We start from the raw sequence: 20,515 nt of genomic DNA on the forward strand, positions 1-20,515 counted from the left end.
ACAAAAATCTTTTTGCAGGATTTGCTAAGGCATTTAAATTGCAGCCATAGCATTTATCAGGAAACCCTGGCCTGTGGATGAAAACAAAACACACAAAAGTGCTTCTCCAGTGCTGAAGATGTGGCATGAGGAAGGAACACACACTTAGTCTTGGAGTCACATTCTGTTCTGCTTTATGTCTTTTTTCTTGGCAGCACAAGGAGGAACTTGTATTAGACGCCTTTCCTTCAGCTTTTCAAACTCTGTGACATTTCTTTCTTGCTTTAAAAAGTATACACACCCTTGTTAAAATGGCTGGTTTTGTGCGGTACAAAAAAATTAAAGAGATAAATCACGTTAGAACGTTTTCCACTCTTAATGTGAAATTACAACCTACAAAGATGAAGTGAAAAACTTGTCTGAAACTTTGTAGGGAACAAAGGAAAAAAAGTTACAATACCATGGTTGCATATGTTTGGATGCCCTTTTGTAATTGGGGATGTGGTTGTGTTCAGAATTTTTTGGGGCAAGTCGTGGCCTAATGGTTAGAGAGTCTGACTCGTAATCCTAAGGTTGTGGGTTCGAGGGCCCGGCCATGACTGAGGTGCGCTTGAGCAAGGCACCGAACCCCCCAACTGCTTCCCGGGCGCCACAGCATAAATGGCTGCCCACTGCTCTGGGTGTGTGTTCATGGTGTGTGTGTGTGTGTTCACTGCTGTGTGTGTGCACTTTGGATGGGTCAAATGCAGAGAATGAATTCTGAGTATGGGTCACTATACTTAGCCATATGTCATGTCACTTTCACTTTCAGAATGAATAATTATATGGCAGTCACCAATGTTATATTTCTGCTTAACCCTCAATAAAGCTCATTTGTTTCTGTAGCATTTTCTTGACATCTTGGTTTATCAGACAGCTGAGGTCATTGTTCACAAAGAGCTTACAAAGCATGAGTGGTGTCTTACTTGCTGAAAGGGACTGATCAGGAGAGGGGTATAGAAGAATTTCAAAACATTAGATGTACCATTGAACACTATAAAGGCTATAAACAATAAAAAGAATAAATTGAGCACCAAAGTGCCATCACCAAGAACAGGACATATTCCAAAATTTAAAAAAGGACATGACAAATACTTACCAGGGAAACTACCAAGAGACCTGCATCAACATTAATGTACCTGTAGGAATATCTGACAAGCATTGATTACTCTTTGGTTAACACAACTTCTCATATTCTTCATACAGCTATTGCATAGGGCAGCTACTGTAGAACAGAAAGCTTTCTCATAAAAACATCCATACTCAACTAAATCACCCCAAACCATTGAGCAAAATGTTTTACGTTCTTATGAGGTAAATTCCAAAAGTTATGTTTGGGTAATAAAAAAAAAGAAAAAAAAAAAAGAAAAAACATCCCCAGATGAAGAGTATACCCACTGTGCTGCATGCTGGTGGCAGCATCATGGTTTCTGGCTGCATGTCTACATACAGAACTGTGTGGAGGGAATCACGACTAGCTGCAAATACCAGATAATTTTAGACCTTCAGGTGTCTTTCACAAAACCTACAGGTGTCTGCAATTGACCTAAAGAAGGAAAGGAATTTCACCTTTCCACACCTCACTGACCAAAAGCAAATAGCCAAACCAACAAAGGAATGTCTTAACCAAAAAAAATAAAAAATAAATCAATGTTATTGAATGACCTAGCCAGAGCCCAGACCTGAATTCAACTAAAAGTCTATGGGGTGAAGCGAGCTGTGCACAGGAGATGCCCTTATAATTTGAGTGAGGAAAAAATAGTAAGATCATATTGAGTGAGTGGCAAAATACTGCCAACTCAAATAATGCTACACAGATAGACTCTAACCCCAAAAGACTGTGTGTTTTGTTGCTTCAGCATAATATGCTTATCATTTTTTATTTGTTGTAATTTCACAATCAGTGTGGAAAAAGTTCTGTAATGATTTATCTTTCTTTCTTTTCTTTCTTTTTTTGTAGACTTTGTAAAGTGGGTAGACTTTTAAATCCAGAGACTTATATTTTCCACTGACTGCACATACACAGATACATACATGATTAGATGAGCAGTGATGCATTACAGCAGTCTTCTATTGATAATAATACAAGCTTAACTTCATAAGGTGACAAGTGCTGGTTAATGACTCTCATTTTAATGCTTGAATTTTAATGTACCAGTCTGTAGGATGTTAAACTGATTCTAAAGCAGATGTAGCATCAACAAACCTTTATAAGCAGATTATAATATGCTCTACTTGGAATGGGTATGTTATATATTGCCATGGGACTGTGCAGTAGGAGAAGAAATTATAGTTTTCCTGTTATTGTTGTCACTCTTGTAACTGTGAATAATTTAAGCCGCCAAGGGCAAAGAATGTTGTTTTGGAGAGATTCGGAAAACAGTATTAAATGTTGGAAGGAAGCTGTCCAATTATATCTTCATAAATAAATCTGAAACAGTTGAAGAGAAACATTTCCTGAAACAGATAACTACAGCATGGTATGGTACACATTAGCACTCATAAAGTCTAGGTTGACACCTAGTTCTGAATTGGATTTTAGCTCATGCACAAACCTTAAGCCTCTATTACAGTATGAAAAGACATTTATAAGCTATTTTCAACTGTACACCTTACATCAGCAGCAGTCCTGTCCTGTGTGCACTGCAGTGTGAATACAGCCATTAAGAGCACATGATGGAAAAAATTCAGTGTGTCAGCATTCATTGCTTCAGATTGCTCTGTTATTTACACCCACCTCACTATTCACACATTAATGGGAGCAGGATGGAAAATAAACAAACACTGGCAGGCATCAGGAGCTAAAGCTCATCATGTGTGAAACCAGTGTGTTGAGTGCTGAAGCACCAAAGCATGAATAGTTTAACTTTACAGTACAGTACCACTGCTAGGATGCTGCTTTATCTCTCTACAGATGGCTATATGCTGATCATAGGGTTTGGGTGGGCTTGAGAGGCTAATTAATTTTGTGGGATAGCGGGAGGTAGTGTTTTCCGTGTGTTTCCAGTGGATGGGCTATGCTTGTATGGCTAATTAGGGATGGGATACTTTAGTACGGCTAAGGACAGGTGCATGGTGTGCAGGCTGGGACAGGCATACAGGGAATGCTGCCAAAATGGAGTCAAATAAACACTGTGCACTACTGTGTATGCAATAGATAGGCAGAAGCAGGTGTGTGGCTGTGGGTGAAAGTGTTTAAAGTGCTGAGTAAATAGCAGAATGGCACCAGTTTGAACTGGATAAAACCAATCCCACCACCCAAGTCCCATGTCTGAATGGTTTGGGGGTGTGCCACACGCCAGACGAGCCTGCCATACTATACATGCCAACCATAGCATAACTCTCTACTGACCTCATACAGACTCGTATACCCCAGCAACAGCAGTGTATATGCATGATGGAGCAGTATCGGCTTATATCTTCCGATGTATTTAATCTCTGCACTTCATATGTCCATGCAATTTAAAAATATGACCAATAATTTCAGTCTACGTGGTTTAGACCCCAGGTCTGAGTTCAGCTACATATCGGAAATTTCACATGTTTAGAAAAATGAATTCTTCTGTTATCAGTCGCTTCATTTGAGACAGGCAAAGCAGAAGACAAAGCAATGCAGAAAACATGGACGAGCTCTATTAGCTACTGCGATTCTGAAGAATTGTGTGCACAATCATTTTTTATAATAGCAGCTGCTCTGTTTGTGGCTGGAGCAATGTGTTTCCTTTCAGTTTATGGTCTGTTTACATACAAATGCTCAGTGGTTTGTGGCCTACTAAAATCTTGATGGGATGTGAGCCAGACATGTTGTCTGAGTAGCCAAAGAATACAGAATAAACTAAACAAATACCAGCTTAGGACGATGTAGGGTTGTTGGCCATTCGGAAAATATAATGACTTTCATTCCTCTTGGCCTGCTGGACAAGGTAAAATGACATTTGGTCAATTGCACTCAGCTATTGTTGCGATGAGGATGATACAACTATAGAGTTGCAGCTAGATTGAGTCAGCTAGTTGTATAAGACCTAGAGCTCGTCAAGGTTCTCCTGTGCATTATCTGCTCATTTAGAAGTCAGTTTCTCCCTAAAGCACTTGAAGTATTTACGTTACATCATGTCACTTAAGATTTGATTTTCGAACTTTCTCTGAGACACCATAAAGATTTAAAGAGCATAAATTCAAATTCAAGGAAAATTTGAGTTGATTTCATTTGAGGTACATTCTCTTTTGTATAAATATTTGAATACAGTGTAATATTATAGTATGTATTGCGTTACCTTCAATTCTTTCACAATGCTTTTAATGGCTGCAGAATGGTTTGTGACTTTAATCTATGAGTGTTAAAACCTTTACATGTACTACCACTAACTCCACTTTAACATTATGATAAAGGATTTATGTTTTTTTTTTTTGCACATTAGAAACATATGAAAAAATAAAACACACCAAATGTTGAATAAAATATCTATTTTGATCCCAAGATGTCATAGCATGTTTGTGATAGCTAGTTTCAGGCTACTATTTGGAATTTAGACCCAACATATTTAAAATATAAACTTTATTTAGGCTGTCAAATATTTCAGAGTAAAACCACTTAATATAGCTCACCTTCTCTTACAGTCTAAAGAAGTTAAGAGTTTAGGAAAAGTATTAGGTAAAAACATTGGACACTTTAAATTCATTTCAAACTCCCCATTAAAAAAAAAAAAAAGATTCCTTTTGACCTAACATAATGAAGACTCTTTACAACACATGGCAAATGGCTGATGTTTAACTGATCAACTTGTGTAAGTTTGTGAAATGAAGCTGAAATAGAAAGATGAATGAGAATAGAGATGAGATGAGATGTTACAGTTGATTAGATTCAGATGTCTATTTATAGACTAATATGCCTGTGTAAAATTAATAAAAAAGCTTATGCAAAACTCAAACACACACACACACACACACACACACACACACACACACACACACACACACACACACACACACACACAAATAATGATGATGCTAATTTGAATAGAGTGAATATCCTATTGTGAGTTTATGTGTGTGAAAACTGTCCAGTCTCTAAATAAACGTAGAGACTTGTGAGCGTTAATAAATTCATTGATATGACAGGAGATACATGTCTATATGTAATCAGACAGTGTTGGATGGAAATTGAGACAGGGCCTGTGGGGAGGAAATGAAAATTGTGTTAGGGGATGTTGAGGAGTGAGTGGTGATGGGAACAGAATTTCATTGTGCAGCTCTCCACTATTGATTTAGAGAAACTAGACTTTAAGGTGGAATGCGTTTAAATGGATTGTTCAATTGTTTTGTTTAATTATGTATAGACGAGTAATTATAACACCCATTTTAATGAGTTCAATTATAACCATTTTATGTCATTTGTTTTTTGCTCCCAAAAAATGGCTCAGCAATATTCTGACCATCAGATCTTCTATTTCAGTCATACAGTTGGTTCTGTTTAAATGTCTAATTAATTTAGACACGACTGCAGAGAACATGGATGGGCCATTTCTTCTTGTTGCAGACACACACACCCACACAACTAATAAAATGGTTTTAGATCAACATAGTACACAAAATGAAACTTAATAACCTTAAGTGAATATTAAAATAGCAACAAAGGTAAGTACTTTCATCTGTAAGCATGATCATATGCTTAATATAACACTGTTCTGCGCATCAACTGTGATCATCACGTGTGTAAAACACTTCACAACATGAGTAATTTCTACATTTCTATCATCTGTCTTGAGAAATGGATTCATAACCTATGAGAATGGCAACTTTTCATAGCAGAGCTTACAATGTAGCCAACACTGCACATGTCAAATACCCCAAATTATTATTCTTTGAGCTCAGCAAATAGTCACTATATTAAATTTTAGAAGTGCTGTGTGAGAGTATATGTGTATTTGGTTTGAAAATATTAACTTTTTTTTCCTCCAAATGCCAAATGCAGTCCTAATTATAGAATTTCCCCAGAACCACTTTACAAATTCCTGTATTCTAAAAGCGCGACAAAACAAATACTAAGTAAAACTATTTAATTGTTTACGTCCCTGACATGCTGTGGTGTAGGTGTATGTGTGGCTCATCCATCTCATTCCAAATGCTGCAGAAAAACCAGACCATCTTTTTAATTAAGAAAACACATACAAATTAGTAAATGATTTTCAAAAGTCACCGTATTCACCTAATTATACATGGTTAGACTTTATTATTTATACTTTTTAAATTCTATCATTATTCTATTAGTATAGGGAAACTGTAAGAAATAGATATGATAAAAAATGAGAATAAACAGCACAAAGCAGAGTTACAGGTAAGTCTTCAATCCATCCATACTTGGAGAGCTTGCAGAAAGCCCTCTTTAGCCCGACAGCACTGAGCACACAAAAGAATGTCCTCCTCCTCTGCTCCTGGTCTTTCTGAATTCAGACATAATGCATTCTGATGCCCGCTGTCAGGCCACTCATGCCTCCATGGGCTGCCATAAAGAGGAATTTTGAGCCAGGTCTTTCTCACAGCATGGGAGCAGGTGCAGGGGACGACAGGAGACAGGGGCCTCATCAGCAAGAGAATAAATAAAGCACTACCTGAGGTCAGGAGGGAAATGGATTAGACTTCTAACTTTAGAATATAATAATGTGCACCAGTCACTTGAGAGTCTGAGTGTTAAAATAATGGTTATGTAAAGAGAAACAGAGGGAAGGCACACATACACACACACACACACACACACACACACACACATCTTACCTTGTGATATTTCATTAACATAACTATCAATGCATCTAATTAATGTCTATGCCTATGCCTAATCCCAGAAGGTCAAAAATGTCAGACGGTGCCCCGCAACACAAACTCACATTAACACACACACACACACACACACACACACCCACACACACATATGCAGATTATTCAACAAAAATGTGATATACACTTACTGTCCAATTTATTTACACATTTATGTAGATCTCTAATCAGCCAATCAGGTGGCAGCAGCACGATCATAAAATCATGCATAAATATCAAGAGCTTCAATTAATATTCAAAATCAGAATGGGGAAAAGTGTATTCTCTGTGACTTAACCTTGGCATGAAGATGAATATTTCAGAACCTGCTGATCTACTGAAATTTTTACACAGAAATGTCTCTAGAATTTAGTTAGAATGTTACAAAAAAAACACAAAAACATTGAGTGAGCTATGATTTTATGCATTGTGCTGCTGCCACATGATTGAATGATTGCATAATTGCATGAATGTGTAGGTGCACAGTTGTTCTTAATAAGGTGGATGGGTATCACTTTCATGCAGTTATCTAATCATCCAATTGTGTGGCTGCAGCACAATACATAAAAATATTGCGGATACAAGGTCAAGAGCTTTAGTTAATGTTCACATCAAATATCAGAATGGGGAATAATTGTGATTTCTGTCATTTTGACCATAACATGATTGCTGGGGAAAACAGCCTAGTTTAAGTATTTATAGAACTGTTGGTGTCCTGGGATTTTCACATGCAACAGTCTTTACAGAGTTTACTCTGAATGGTCCAAAAATCCAGCGAGAGGGAGTTTTGAATGGAAATGCCTTGGTGATGAGAAACATTTATGGAGGATGGCCAGAGTGGTTTAAACTGACAGCAAAGCTACACTAACTCAGATAACCACTCTACAACTATGGTGAGCAGTATACATCAGGCCTTAAGCTGGAGAACACAGAAGACCATGCAAGGTTCCATCAGAAGAACACAAAGCTGAGGTTGCCGTGGTCAAAACTGGACAGTTGAAGACAGAAAAAACAAATAAAGCATAGCGTGGCCTTATGAATCTTGATTTCTGATGAGGCAGAGAGATAATGGAGTCAAAATTTGCACCAACAGCATGAATCAATGAACCCAACCTACCTTGTGTCAACAGTCCCAGCTGGTGGAGGTGGTGTAATAGTGTGGGGAATCTTATCTTGGCACACTTTGGGCCTGTTAAAGCCACTCATTGCTGACAATGTGCATCATGGTTACAATTTTCCCATTTTCAATTTAATTTTTCTTTCTGTCACAAAGCAACAACCTTCTCAAACTTGTTTCACAGACATTACAGTGGGTTCAGTGTTTTTCAGTGACCTTCATAGTCTGAACCACATCTGAATCCAGCAGTAAACTTTTAGTATGTGGTAGAACTGGAGATTCACAGCACCTGGAAAAAAATGTGAAATTTTTTTTGTTTCTATGTCTGAAACAAACCAATTTCATAATTCATCTAAAGATAAACACTTCTAGCAGGAACGGCTTTGGGCAATACCTTTGGAATTCTGAGTATAATTAAAGCACCAGTTTCATCATTTCATCAATAAAACCATTTTGCTTTGAAAAAAAAAATTCTTCATTCCTTTTGAACCATTCCAGCAGCAAAATACCCCGATGACTAAGCAGTTCATCACTGCCTGTTAACATGTTATTAGTCACTCCTCCTTACATCAAGCCCGTCAGTACCTCTGTAGCGAGGTAATACAAAGTGATGTCTAATGAAGGATTAATGAGGAATGTTGGCAGATGTGTTTTATTAATGCTTTATTTAAATTACCAGTCATCAGCCACAAACAAATGCCTGATTCATCTTTTAATTATGTAATTCTGCACTATTATTTCATGGCTAGTTAATCCTTTATGTCTCTATTGATAGTTACCTTTAAAAGGTTCTATATCTTATTTTCAGGTAATTTTGTACTCTTCTTGAATATGTATGAAACATCTCAAGTGGCTCATAAGTGAGCACTTTGACTGGTGTAATCAAGTCACTCATCCTCACATACAAATTGACTCTCAAGTCAGCTGCAGTTGGGTACAAGTCAAGTTCTTAAAAAATCTACTTAAAAAAATTGAGTGAACTCCTGTATAGGGTCCTGAAGTGGGGTTGGTCGTTTGGGCTCTTAACGAATTGAGTGGGTTAAAGGCAAGGCTTGAGTAACACTATGTAATATCGAGGGGGAAAAGGCAGTACAGTATTTACAAAATGTTAAAATGTCCAAACCTGCATCCAGTGTAGCCTTAGATTTCTCTGCTTGGCTGACAGGAGTTGAACCCAGTGTGATCTGTTTTTCTAAACTTTTTTCACATCAAAGTACAATGTGTTGTGAGTTCTGTGATGCTTTATTGCTTACAGTACAGAACCTGGATACTGTGTTTGCTATCTGACTACTCTGAAAAGCTAGACATCATCAAGCACTGCTCTCACCCAGGACACAGAATGTTTGCCGCTTTGCCGTCTGGGAAAAGGTACAGGGTCATCATGTCCCACACAATCAAGCTAAAGTGCATCTTCTTCCCAAGAGTTATAGCTGGTACAAATAGATGATGTTTTGTTTTTATTTTTTTTTCTCCACACCATTCTGTGTAAAACCTAGAGACTGGTGTTCATAAACGTAAAAGTTTAGCACATTCTGAAATTTTTAATAAAAACTAGCTGGGAGCTCAAATTGAAAAACATTCTGATGTTTGATTCAATTTTAACTGAAGCTCTTGACTTGTACATTTATGATTCTATATACTCTGCAGAGGCCACAGGATTGTCTGCTTGGGTAATTTCAGAAATGAGCAGGTACACTTGTTTCTATGAAATTGGCTGGTGAGCATATAAAGTAAATACCTTTAAAACAATGCAGGTTACTTACATGCAAATTGAAGAGGGCTGAGAGACGAGATGAGATGAGTAAGCTGAGATTTCTATTCATCGAGTACACTTTGCTTTTACATACTGGACTAGAACTTCATCACCATTCCTGCTCTGGGGTTTGAGGGGTAGCTACTATGCGTGCAAGTCGTGACAGGCGTAGGAATCATTACGCTGACAAAAATGCCCAAATGGCATCCATTCTCTAGACTGTGGTAGTTTATGAAGCCATATCATGATAACATCAGACATTCACTGTTGGATGTAATTTTATATAAATGTGCATCACTTTCACTTGGACATTTTTCATGCCTACTTAAGGCACGAGTGGCACAGTAACATTATACTAACCAATTCCAGGAGCTGCCTATGCATCTCATTGGCTAATTTATGTAACACAGTGGGAGTGCTCAGCCGTTTACCCTCGACCACAGCAACCAATCCAGTAAAATCAAGGCAATACATTTTAAAAGTTAAGCACAAACTTTGTATTTATTGTAATGCATGAAATCTGAAAGTTTCGATGTGATTCCTGGGAGATCTAGCTTCAGTGCATGAGACAGGAGAGACTTGTTCCACAATAATCTAGCAATTGGGTCTTTTTTTCCTAGCAATATGCTATTTCTTTCTTGACTGTAGCCATTCTGCTGCTGTCAGCATTGTGACAAGTGAACAGCAAAAACAGAAAAAAGTAAAACAGTCTCAACAAGGACATTCTCAATTTCAGTGTAAATGGAGAACTGATATTTATCATCGTCAGTCAGGGGGCATGATTGTTTAGTGGTTAGCATGTTTTCTCCAGAGTATGGAGCAGGGTATTTCCACCTCCTACACTGGTTTCCTTCGACAGTGCCTGTGACCCTGTCTACAGTAAGGAACACATAAAATAGATGGATAAATGGATTATTGATTGTATCTTGTCTTATATCAGTTTAGAAGTTCTTTTGTTTGACTGGCAAGGTGCAACAGCATGAGCACTAGCTCTGACTGAAAAAAACAACTACTAATATATAAAGATACAGTAAGATAGAAACACCATTGTGGGAAAGCATTTAGTGATTTGACTTCCAGATTATCCAACATAGACTTGTTTCCTACAAGCATTGTGAAGTTAATATGATTTTTAACTGGTAGAGTGTTCAGTGTTATACTTGCTCTTCCACTTTATGATGATATTTACAGCCACTTGAAGAGGAACACCTGCACCCTGCTCATTCATGCAATTATTCTAAGTAAGCAGCTAATTATGTGGCATCAGCACATAAAATCATGCTGTTACAGGTCAAGCACTTCAGCTAATTAAGATTCTCATCAAACAGCAGAATGAGGGGAATATGTGACTCAGTGATTTTGACCATGTTATGGTTCTTGAAACCAGACAGACACTGCTGATCATCTGATTTTCAGCCTGTAGTGAATTCACCTGTCTGTCTGTCTGTCTGTCTGTCTATCTATCTACCTTCTACTGTCCAGATACCTGTTCTTAGTTGTCAGGAGTCAAACCAAGTGTGAGCTGCTGTTGTAGAAGCCTCACTCGATGCATTGTGCTTTCTGTGATACTTTTCTGATCACCACAGTTGTAAAGTGTGGTTGAGTTCCCACTGCCTTACTGTTAGCTTGAAGCATTTTGTCCATTGACCTCTTTCATCAATAAGACATTAAAGCCCATAGAACTCATTCGACCCCCCTACCCCGTAACATTCTGTGTAAACTCTACAGACTGTTGTCACATGCTAGAGAATCAGCAGTGTCGGTAATACTCACAATACCAGCATTGTGTTACTTGTATAATTTCATCAATGATCGGGGTACACTGTTCCTAATACATTGGCCAGAGATTGTATATAAGAAGGCAAAGTGTATTTTCATTCTTCTGTCAGACAAGCTGAATTAGTTTAATATTGCTTGTAGATCTTGGATCCCAGTTTTTAAAATTGAAGTCCAATGTAATCTGTGATATTTTTGTTCTCTTGTCAATTTTTTATTCTATGACTGGGGTTTCAAATATTTTTGCAGTTGAGAGCTTTTAAGGCTACAGCCACTGTGATTAAATTTGCAGGTCCACAGTCAGTTTTGGACAAGCTTTCAGGATACAAAACAGCACATTATTAGACCTCTTGGGACAGAACATTTCTAAATGTTTTCTTAAACAATTGTTTCAGATTTCAGTGTTTTTAGCAGGAATAAAGCGGCAGAAATGTCCTAAAGTCTTGTTAGGACATTTTTCTTCATCATTTCACCACCTCAGTACTAATCTTGGAGAAATGGGTCTGATCAAAGCACACAGTGGATACATTGGGAACTTATTTCAACAAAGCTGAACTTCACCACATTTAGTTTATGTGAATAAACTAGTATCACTTGATGGAAAATATAGTGTGATAGAACAACAATAACAACAACGATAATAATAATAATAAAATCCAGATTCCAAAAAACTGGAGAATTCATGTTACATGAAACCCTTTAGACAGAAACCTTGAGAAAATGTCCATGATATCAACATTTATATGCCAAATAAGACAAAAATCGAACGATACTAGAATCATTTGTAAAAAGTAGAGCTTTTGGTGTATTAGTGCACTAAATTGGTATCTTTCATCAGGATGTATGCAGTGCAGTCTAATGATCCCTGCCACTGTTGCAGATCTTAAGGCAAGTGGAACCTGACATTTAATCTTCATTCTGATTTTCAGGGGGAAAAAAAAGATCTGAAGTGGCAGGCGAACAAAAGCTTGAAATTTAAAACAGCATTTCAGCAGACTACTAATTCCTACTAATTTTACTAATTCTTTCTCAAGCAAAAACACTGCCGATGATGTGTGACGTGTTACGAAACAGACCTCTTGCTTGACAAGTGTTCAGTTTTGATTCACATATGCATGCCATGTACACATAAAGATGTAACAATTTCATTTGCCGTCCTCTTTGTTTTTTGAAACCTTTAAACATGTATGTCAACACCTTTCATTTAAATACTTTTGATTTGTCAATAGCATTCGAATAGTAACTGCTCACCACAGGAGTTTAAAAAATGAACAAAAAACCCCTCAAAATATGAAATTACACAGTCGGTCCAAAAAAAACATGCATGTCAGGTCGTCAGATTTATTTCTATAATAAGTAAAATACAATGGTCTCAATAAAAGCAGAGGCAGAAGAACGTTTCCTGTTGCAGTAATAAGAACAGAGTTCTGCATTCAGGATCTGTCCATCCTCTTTATTTACACTGTGCAATAACAAAACCCTCAGCGGTTGAAGCAAACAAAGCAGACACATCATTCATTCCCTTTCCTTCCTAATCAAAATGGCAATTCAAGGAAATCATTCTGACTCCAGGTAGAAGGCCTTTCCTGTTCACTCATAGATATTTACTAAAACGATAAACTTCACTGCAATAAATTTACTGAACCATTTCTTACTCCTGTATGTATCTTGCATATTATACATCAGCTGGTTATAAAACATGGCATTGCATTTGGTGTAACATGGAGGAGCAACATACTTGTGGTACCTTTTACTGGGACAACTGGCTTTAGAAATGAATTCAAGTGTTCATAAAAAAAATGATTTCAGACCAGCACCAAGATTTCTCTGGGACATTTGGATGGATGGGGGGAAAGAGGTCCTCAAGTTGGGAACCAGAGAAAACTGTTCAGTGGGAAAGTGTAACAGTGGAGAAAAGACACACACACACACACACACACACACACACACACACACACACACACACACACACACACACACACACGCACACACGCACACACGCACACACGCACACACGCACACACGCACACACACACACGCAGTAACAACCCAACCGGCCGCTTTTACTATTTTGAGTGCTATGTGGTTTTTGGACACACTTTCATTTCAGTTTGGCAAATCCAATGATCATCGAAAGAGAATGATCTCCTTTTCGATTAAATTGAAAATCTTCACACCAACTGTTCTTGCAATTAGTTATATTTTCTTGTGTAATGCATTGCTTTACATGCACACACACAAAGGACTGAAAGAAACCGGTGAACTATAAAAACCAGGCAGCTGCAGATCCAAAAGGAACAGCTTCACACTGTAAGGGAATATTAAAAGTGTCTAAATAGAAATATAAATCTACAATATTCTATATGTATATATTTCTATATATATATTTCTATATATATATATATGTATGACACATACAGACACCAAAGTTGTTTTTTTTTTTTGTTGTTTTTTTAAGTGGCAAATTAAATGATAACAGTAGCGTCTCTCTTCCATCGGTTGCATTCCCCCAACACGCTCCCTGTAGCACATACCATATTAAATAAGGCACAAATTTACACAAACAGAATTTGGCTAGTTATTGTTATTTACACCAAACAGCTACAAAGTTAATAATGATAAAACACATTTGAACATGATGAAAACAGGAGAAGTTCAGATCAGTGGTTAAGTTTGCATTCTGTCAGGAGGGGTCAGTTTTCACAGTTTAAGCTCAGTCTTTGAGAAGGAAATTTACATTGATAATCACCTGCATTGTGGCTTAAACTGCACCAAGTAACTTTACCGTATTGTTCGTGGGTTAGTAGAGCTTAAAAGATAGACTGCTTTGTATAACCTCATACATACATCTATATTCATAACACTAAATTAAGGGGCAGTTCATCCCATTTGTAAACAGGCCTAGCAAGAAATTGAATTCTATTTGTTTTCCACTAGGACACTCTAAAGGTGGGCAGTGCTGTTGCAAAAGTTAACACAGCTGAGTATGTTATTGCTCATGTGTTCTATGAGAAGATGTAATATTTGTAGGGGAAACTCACAATGGAAGGGCATTTTAACTGCAGGTTTACCTGTCAAAATAAGGCAAAGAGCTACTTTCAAAGGTGATCATCCATTTTATCAGAATACATATACTGTTTAGGTATATGCATACATATACTGTGTAAATATAAACACATATATATACACACACATGCATATATATACACGTTTAGAACTGGGGTTGATACAGTCCATCACATCAACAAAATAGTTCAATGCGGGAGAGATCAGGATCAGAATCAGGATCAGGATAAGGCTCAAACCTAGGTAAGTCTCAGCCTTAAAATTAGTAACACCATAACCAAGAATTCAGGAGAACACTGAAAAGCAACACTCAACACAGTGGCAGCCTAGAACAAGATGGGCACTGTTCCATTCTCTTTTACTTCCTCACCTTCTATAAGCAAATAGCTGAGCAATACCAATATGGTACAAATATTCATGAGGCACAAAGAAAGAAAAAGAGTCTTCAAATGTCATATGTGAAGTTGACAACCCGGGCAGTCATTTTCAGTTATCAGTTCTATTGCAGTTTTTTTTTGTTTGTTTTTCACCTCTTGACTGAATCCATTTCTCTGTGATGTGCAGCATTTTATTTGAAAGCTGCCCATAGACAGAATTAAGCAACGTAGACTGGAGTCTAGTCTTGCTCTATGAACAAGTGTAGATTTGCTGGTCTACACACTCTGAAGTGCAAGTCAGGAGTTCATGGGAGCTCAGTAGTTGAACTTCCCAGCCTGATTTACAGGTGAGGTGGCAGGGATAAACAGTGGTTTGGGAGGGACGTCAGGTTTCAGTGAGGCTGTGCGACGGACCACGGCACCGCGTTGGAGCTCAGGCTGCTCGCTGTAGCTGTGCTGGCGTGTAAGGTAGCCATTGGGTATGAGCGGATGACGTGCTTCGCAGCCTCCAGTGGAGTTGACCCGGGCGAGAAGTGGAGGATGGTGTGAGCGACGACTAAAGCTTGGCTCTCTGCAAACAGCTCCTCCGGCTGACATGAGCGAGTGGCGTTGGGAGGTGTGGCGTGAAACCCTCTCCAGTGTGGACTGGTGCTGAGAGGGCATCTCCGGTGGCACATCCATGCGACGTGTCAGGCTGTCTCTGGGCAGTGTGGAGGAGCTGTAGTAGGGAGCCGACTCCGTTTCAGGGATCTGTGGCTGAACACGGTTGGCAAATGCCATCTGGCCTGAGTTAGCTGACATGGATGAGGTAAGCACGGTGGGGCTCTTCCCAGTTGTGACATTAATCTCATGGATGTGCTTGAGAAGCTCATCAAGTGAGGTCACATCCACAATCTTGTGTGGGTAGCAGTGCTGCGGCTGACTTGGGATGCGCTCTGCATTGTGTATCTTGCGCTCTTCCAGGTGCACAGGTCCACCCAGAGGCTGTCGGCTAGCCAGCCCGTGGGAGAACGGAAAGACCTGTTGAGGAATTCCGGAACTGGGCCTCGACCCAGCCATATTGTGAGACCTGGGCTCTTTGGCATTGTTACAATTCTGATTCTTCTCCCACTGGTTCTTGAAGGCCTTCATGCTCTTGATTGGCAGTTCTGGTGTTGAATCAGGTGTGGGAAGGCCAGACAGCTCTGAGGAGTGGTGGTGATGAGGATGGATCAACTCTGACATGACACCATGGTGGCCATGTCTCCGCCCTGAATGGTCCTTCCCATTTTGGAAGAAGGAGTTATAGAGCTTTGGAGATGTTACCTCCAGCTTCTCGTCCTTGCCCTGGTTTTCCAGAAGACCATTCAGCTTGGCCAGACTACGCAGAGACAGAGCATGAGGGATGGGGGCCTCCGGGTCCTTGGCCAGTCTTTTAGTCTTGTTCACATTGTAGTTGCAGTAACAGGAGACGAGGAAGCCAGAGAGGAAGGCACCCAAGACGAATGCCACCAGCACACATGCTATTAGCAGTGTGTAGTGAACACTGTGGTTGGACTTGTCAACTTCAGGAGGACGACGAACTCCTGAAGAGAGAGCAATACAGAAAACACAGGCAGTGAGTGGGGCAAAATCTCAAGACATAAGCGCAGAATAGGATAGTGGTAATGATGTTTTGATTTGGTAAGAACTTCATCACACACTGTACTTAAAGCTTTGGAGGACAGCTTTTGCTCAGACTTAGAGCTGTTCACTGAACAGCAGACTGAATGCTATGTCATGTACAGGTTTGGTGTTACAGGTTTTGGTTTACTGACTAGTAAAGCTTTAAGTACAGTATGCTTAAAACATATTCTTTACTACCCGAATCTACAAATAGTTCATTAATAAATAACAATTAAATGTATTTCCTCCATCACACTTCTGACAGATGGTCTCAATTATATGAATAAAACTTAAATGTAAAAGACACTGCTATGCCATACTGCTTTATTATTTTCATGAGCTTCATAGAGACAGGGCAAAGGTGAGATTTCTGCCCCATGAAATCTGTGCTAATTAGCAATTTTTTTCTACTGTATTTGCATTTCCACAGATGTACCGACTTCTTTATTCAAGGTCAAGGAAATGTGGGTCTTTAGCATGTTTTCTGCAGAGGAAGACCCCCAAACCTGCATGCTAATAAAGAATACATATTTGCTAAAATAGTACATTTTAAAAAAGTGATAAAAAAGTGGTAAAGGAATCTACAAAGTTCCATGGTAAACATTTTATATAATAAAGTGTGGGTGAGGCTGAAGATGGTACAGAGTGTTATAACGTTAAACACAGCTGAAAGCGATGCGGATGTTTAAAGTCTGGGACCTGTGCTTCAGCCAGCGGGAGCTGCGTGCTCGCTTTATTTCACAATGCGACAGCAGGTAAATACAGGCAGTATAGTGGCAGTGTGGGTGGGTGCGGGAGGGAGAAAATGTGGGAGAGATAGAGGAGAAAAGAGAAGGAGGAGGGTGCTATTGTACTTTCATGCAGCTGCAAGCAAGAGCGCAATTATGAATGCATAATAAGTTTGGGGTACAAGGAAAAAAAAGCTAATCTTCCTCCAGGCATCAATACAAACACATTAAGAGAGTAGAGCATGGCATTTCACTAGCTATCAATTGAAGAAAGCTTTTCTCCTAAATGTTTTTCTTCAACTGTTTGTAGATGCAAACAAGGAAGAGTTGTGGCAAAATAAACTGCAATATTCCGGCTTGCCTCATGGCAAAAGAACACATTCCCCTACCTTTCTCTCCTCTCACTCACATACGCCCTCACTACTTGGCAGAAGAATTATGTAGGTCAGGAAATAGTTGGAAAGACTTGCTCCCACCGAGCATGTTTCTCTTTTTGGCTGTTTTACCTTTCAATGGCTCGATGTTTTGTAGAAAAAAAAAAGGTAGGACTTTATAGCAACTAGTGTTATGTCTGCTGAGAGAACTGAAAGAATACAGATTTGCTTTCTTATCTAACCTCTGCTAGTTGAACACTGGTTAGACATTGGTGCTCTGACTGAAAAAAACAGGAATTTATGAATAATGGAGATCTTCCGTCTCTAGCTCTGACTCACTAAGCCTCTGCAGGGCCCTAACACACACACACACACACACACACAGACGCGCACAAACACACGCAGAAGCGCACAAACACACGCACACACACGGCCTGAAGTGCTCTGAGGGCTACCACATGCTCTGTGATGAAATGAGTCATTCCTGATGCATGTGTACAGTATGTGTATCACACTAGGGGGCACAAAGAAGGGACAAATCTTATCTGCTCCATGCATAAATTGTCAAAACATGTTTGACTCTCAGCCAGTGATGAGCAGATGCCTATAAAAGATGAATGCAGTCCCGTTCACTCTTTCTGGTACAGAGACGGTAAACAGTCCCTGAAGGCCTAGCAGTTTAAGGTAGCTTATGTTAAAGCACAATGGATGATTTGGCTTACAGTCTAAAAAAAACATAAGCTCACTGGAGAGAAAAGTAAGACTGCTCGTCTGCCTTAAGAACAGAGCTCCTCCCAGGTAAGGATGCCACCAGTATCTTGTCAGTGTTAGTTTGGCCCCAATTTTCCACTGTCTGGATGTGCAGGTCAGCTAGAGTTTGTGGAGTCTATTAATGTTTTGCTCGCTCTTCCCGCAAGTATTCTATGAGAATGAGGTCTGGACATTTCGCAGACCAGTCAACGTGTCTCAGTGTTCCATCACGCTCACTGAACAACTCATTTAGACATTCGGGCCTCTGCACCCTGGAACAATGCAGTGTCCATGCTGTAATTTACTTGGACATAATGCACAAACGGCAACCTCAGGTTCTGGCTAACAACTGACTACCTGACTGTTTTATGATCTTTTGCACAAACCCAGGTGCAGCACAGACTAACAGTGCACAATAAGGTGAAGCTTCTTCATCAGCTGTTCAAAGCCCAGAGTCTCTGCAGTCTAGGTTCTCTATTCGGACAAGCATAAACTAAACTAGGTACTAAATCCAGGTATTTATGTTGTTCACATTTGGCTCAGTAGCTTACACTGATCAGCTAACATTCTGCCCTTTAACCTCATAATAATCAGCAATCATCATTTAGACTCACCGTTAAAACGATCTCATTAAACTAAACGTGAAATTCGGATTTCTTTACAGGAGTAGGTCCAGGAAATCCTATTAATTCAGTCATTGTTGTTACTGATCTACTGGAATGTTTACAACAGGATACAAATACACCACACACCACTGAGAGTTTAACTCTGGAGTCCAATGGCCATCATTATACAGAGGATATAAAACGTCTACACACTCCATTTAAGACTGCAGGTTTTTGTGATGATTAGTTTTCATAGCACAAAATCCTATTATTCTAACAGTAGTGTGCAGACTTTTTTTTTTTATATCCACTGTAGGTGTGTAGCATGACTCACTGGCTTACTTTTAGTTTTATTTCCATCTTTCAAATGCTCATAATCAATGTGATGCTCTTTCAAAGCAAGTTTTAATTCGCTGTTTGCTCCAGGAAAAGTCAAATCAATATTAAAGGAAATGGAAGCTGGCTCTATCTGTACTGTACATGTTGCTTTTAATGATGCTATGCTGACTGTTTTGTATGACTGCTGTTTCTATATGTTTCTTGAAACTTGTGGCCTCCAGGGCAATGTCCATTACTTAAAGTGCTATACAAATAAAACTGAATTACACTGAATTGAATAGATGTCTTTAAAAAAAAAAAAAACAAACAAAAAAAAAAGGAAAAAGTAATCTCGAGGCTCATATATATAAATAAATAAATTTCTGGCAGAGCTTACATATGTTTTTTTTTTCCTTTAGGGTTCCTTTAGGCTGGTTTGTTTGTCCTTATTATCATCATTAGTGTTAACTTGTTTATACACTAGGCAATTCTTGGCATTTGTGTAACATGCTTGTGCAACTTGTTAAACAAAGCTAAAGATAACAGAAATGTGTGAAGAACATGGAAAGCCACATTGTAGCCCATTTGATAGCTGAAAGCGAGAGATTGGGAGGAGTTAGTGATGGGGGAGAGATGTACATAAAGCAGCTAACAAAGGTAAGAGAGTGCAAAGAGGATAAAAATGATGGAGTGAGGGGCAAAGGAGAGTAGAGGAGTGCAAGAAACAGGGAATTGGAAGACAGTGATAAACTGACAAGTTGTCAAGACAAGTGTTTCTCTCTCACTCTCTCTCATTTTGCCTTATAAATGCTAGGAAATAGAAAGCACAAGAATAGATAAAAACTCTGTTATGTAAGCCTGATAACAGCGAGAGGGAAGTCAGTATGGATAGTGAAAAGTGAGATCTCTCTAAGAGCTAATTTGGAGTGTGACAGTAGGGAACAGTTTTAATGGCAAAAGTCTTAAAAATAGAAATAAATAAGAGCCAATTGGCAGGAATTGTGTGTGAGAGTGCATGAGGTGTGCGAAACAGCACAGATCTCCTTATTAAATACGTACACGATACTTCCGCCCATTCGCCTTTGTTTTCACACAACTTTCCCTTCAATGTTAGTTACAACCAATTCCAATTCCCACCTGCTGTCCACACTCTTAAAAATAAAGGTGCCAGAAAGGGAG

At 38.9% G+C, this 20,515-nt stretch overlaps 1 protein-coding gene across 6 annotated transcripts in view; it reads right to left on the minus strand.

The window, feature by feature from the left end:
• Positions 1–12,782: 12,782 nt before the first annotated feature.
• sema6e (sema domain, transmembrane domain (TM), and cytoplasmic domain, (semaphorin) 6E) overlaps positions 12,783–20,515 on the minus strand; it is a 163,491-nt gene continuing 155,758 nt past the window's right edge. For all 6 annotated transcript variants that reach the window (XM_047810994.1, XM_047810989.1, XM_047810990.1 and 3 more), the window contains one exon: positions 12,783–16,482. In XM_047810994.1, the coding sequence (XP_047666950.1) occupies positions 15,233–16,482 (1,250 nt within the window). In that variant the 3' untranslated portion in view covers positions 12,783–15,232. The remainder of the gene's footprint in view (positions 16,483–20,515) is intronic.

Source organism: Tachysurus fulvidraco, chromosome 3, assembly GCF_022655615.1.
Source record: "Tachysurus fulvidraco isolate hzauxx_2018 chromosome 3, HZAU_PFXX_2.0, whole genome shotgun sequence".
Lineage (NCBI taxonomy): Eukaryota > Metazoa > Chordata > Actinopteri > Siluriformes > Bagridae > Tachysurus > Tachysurus fulvidraco.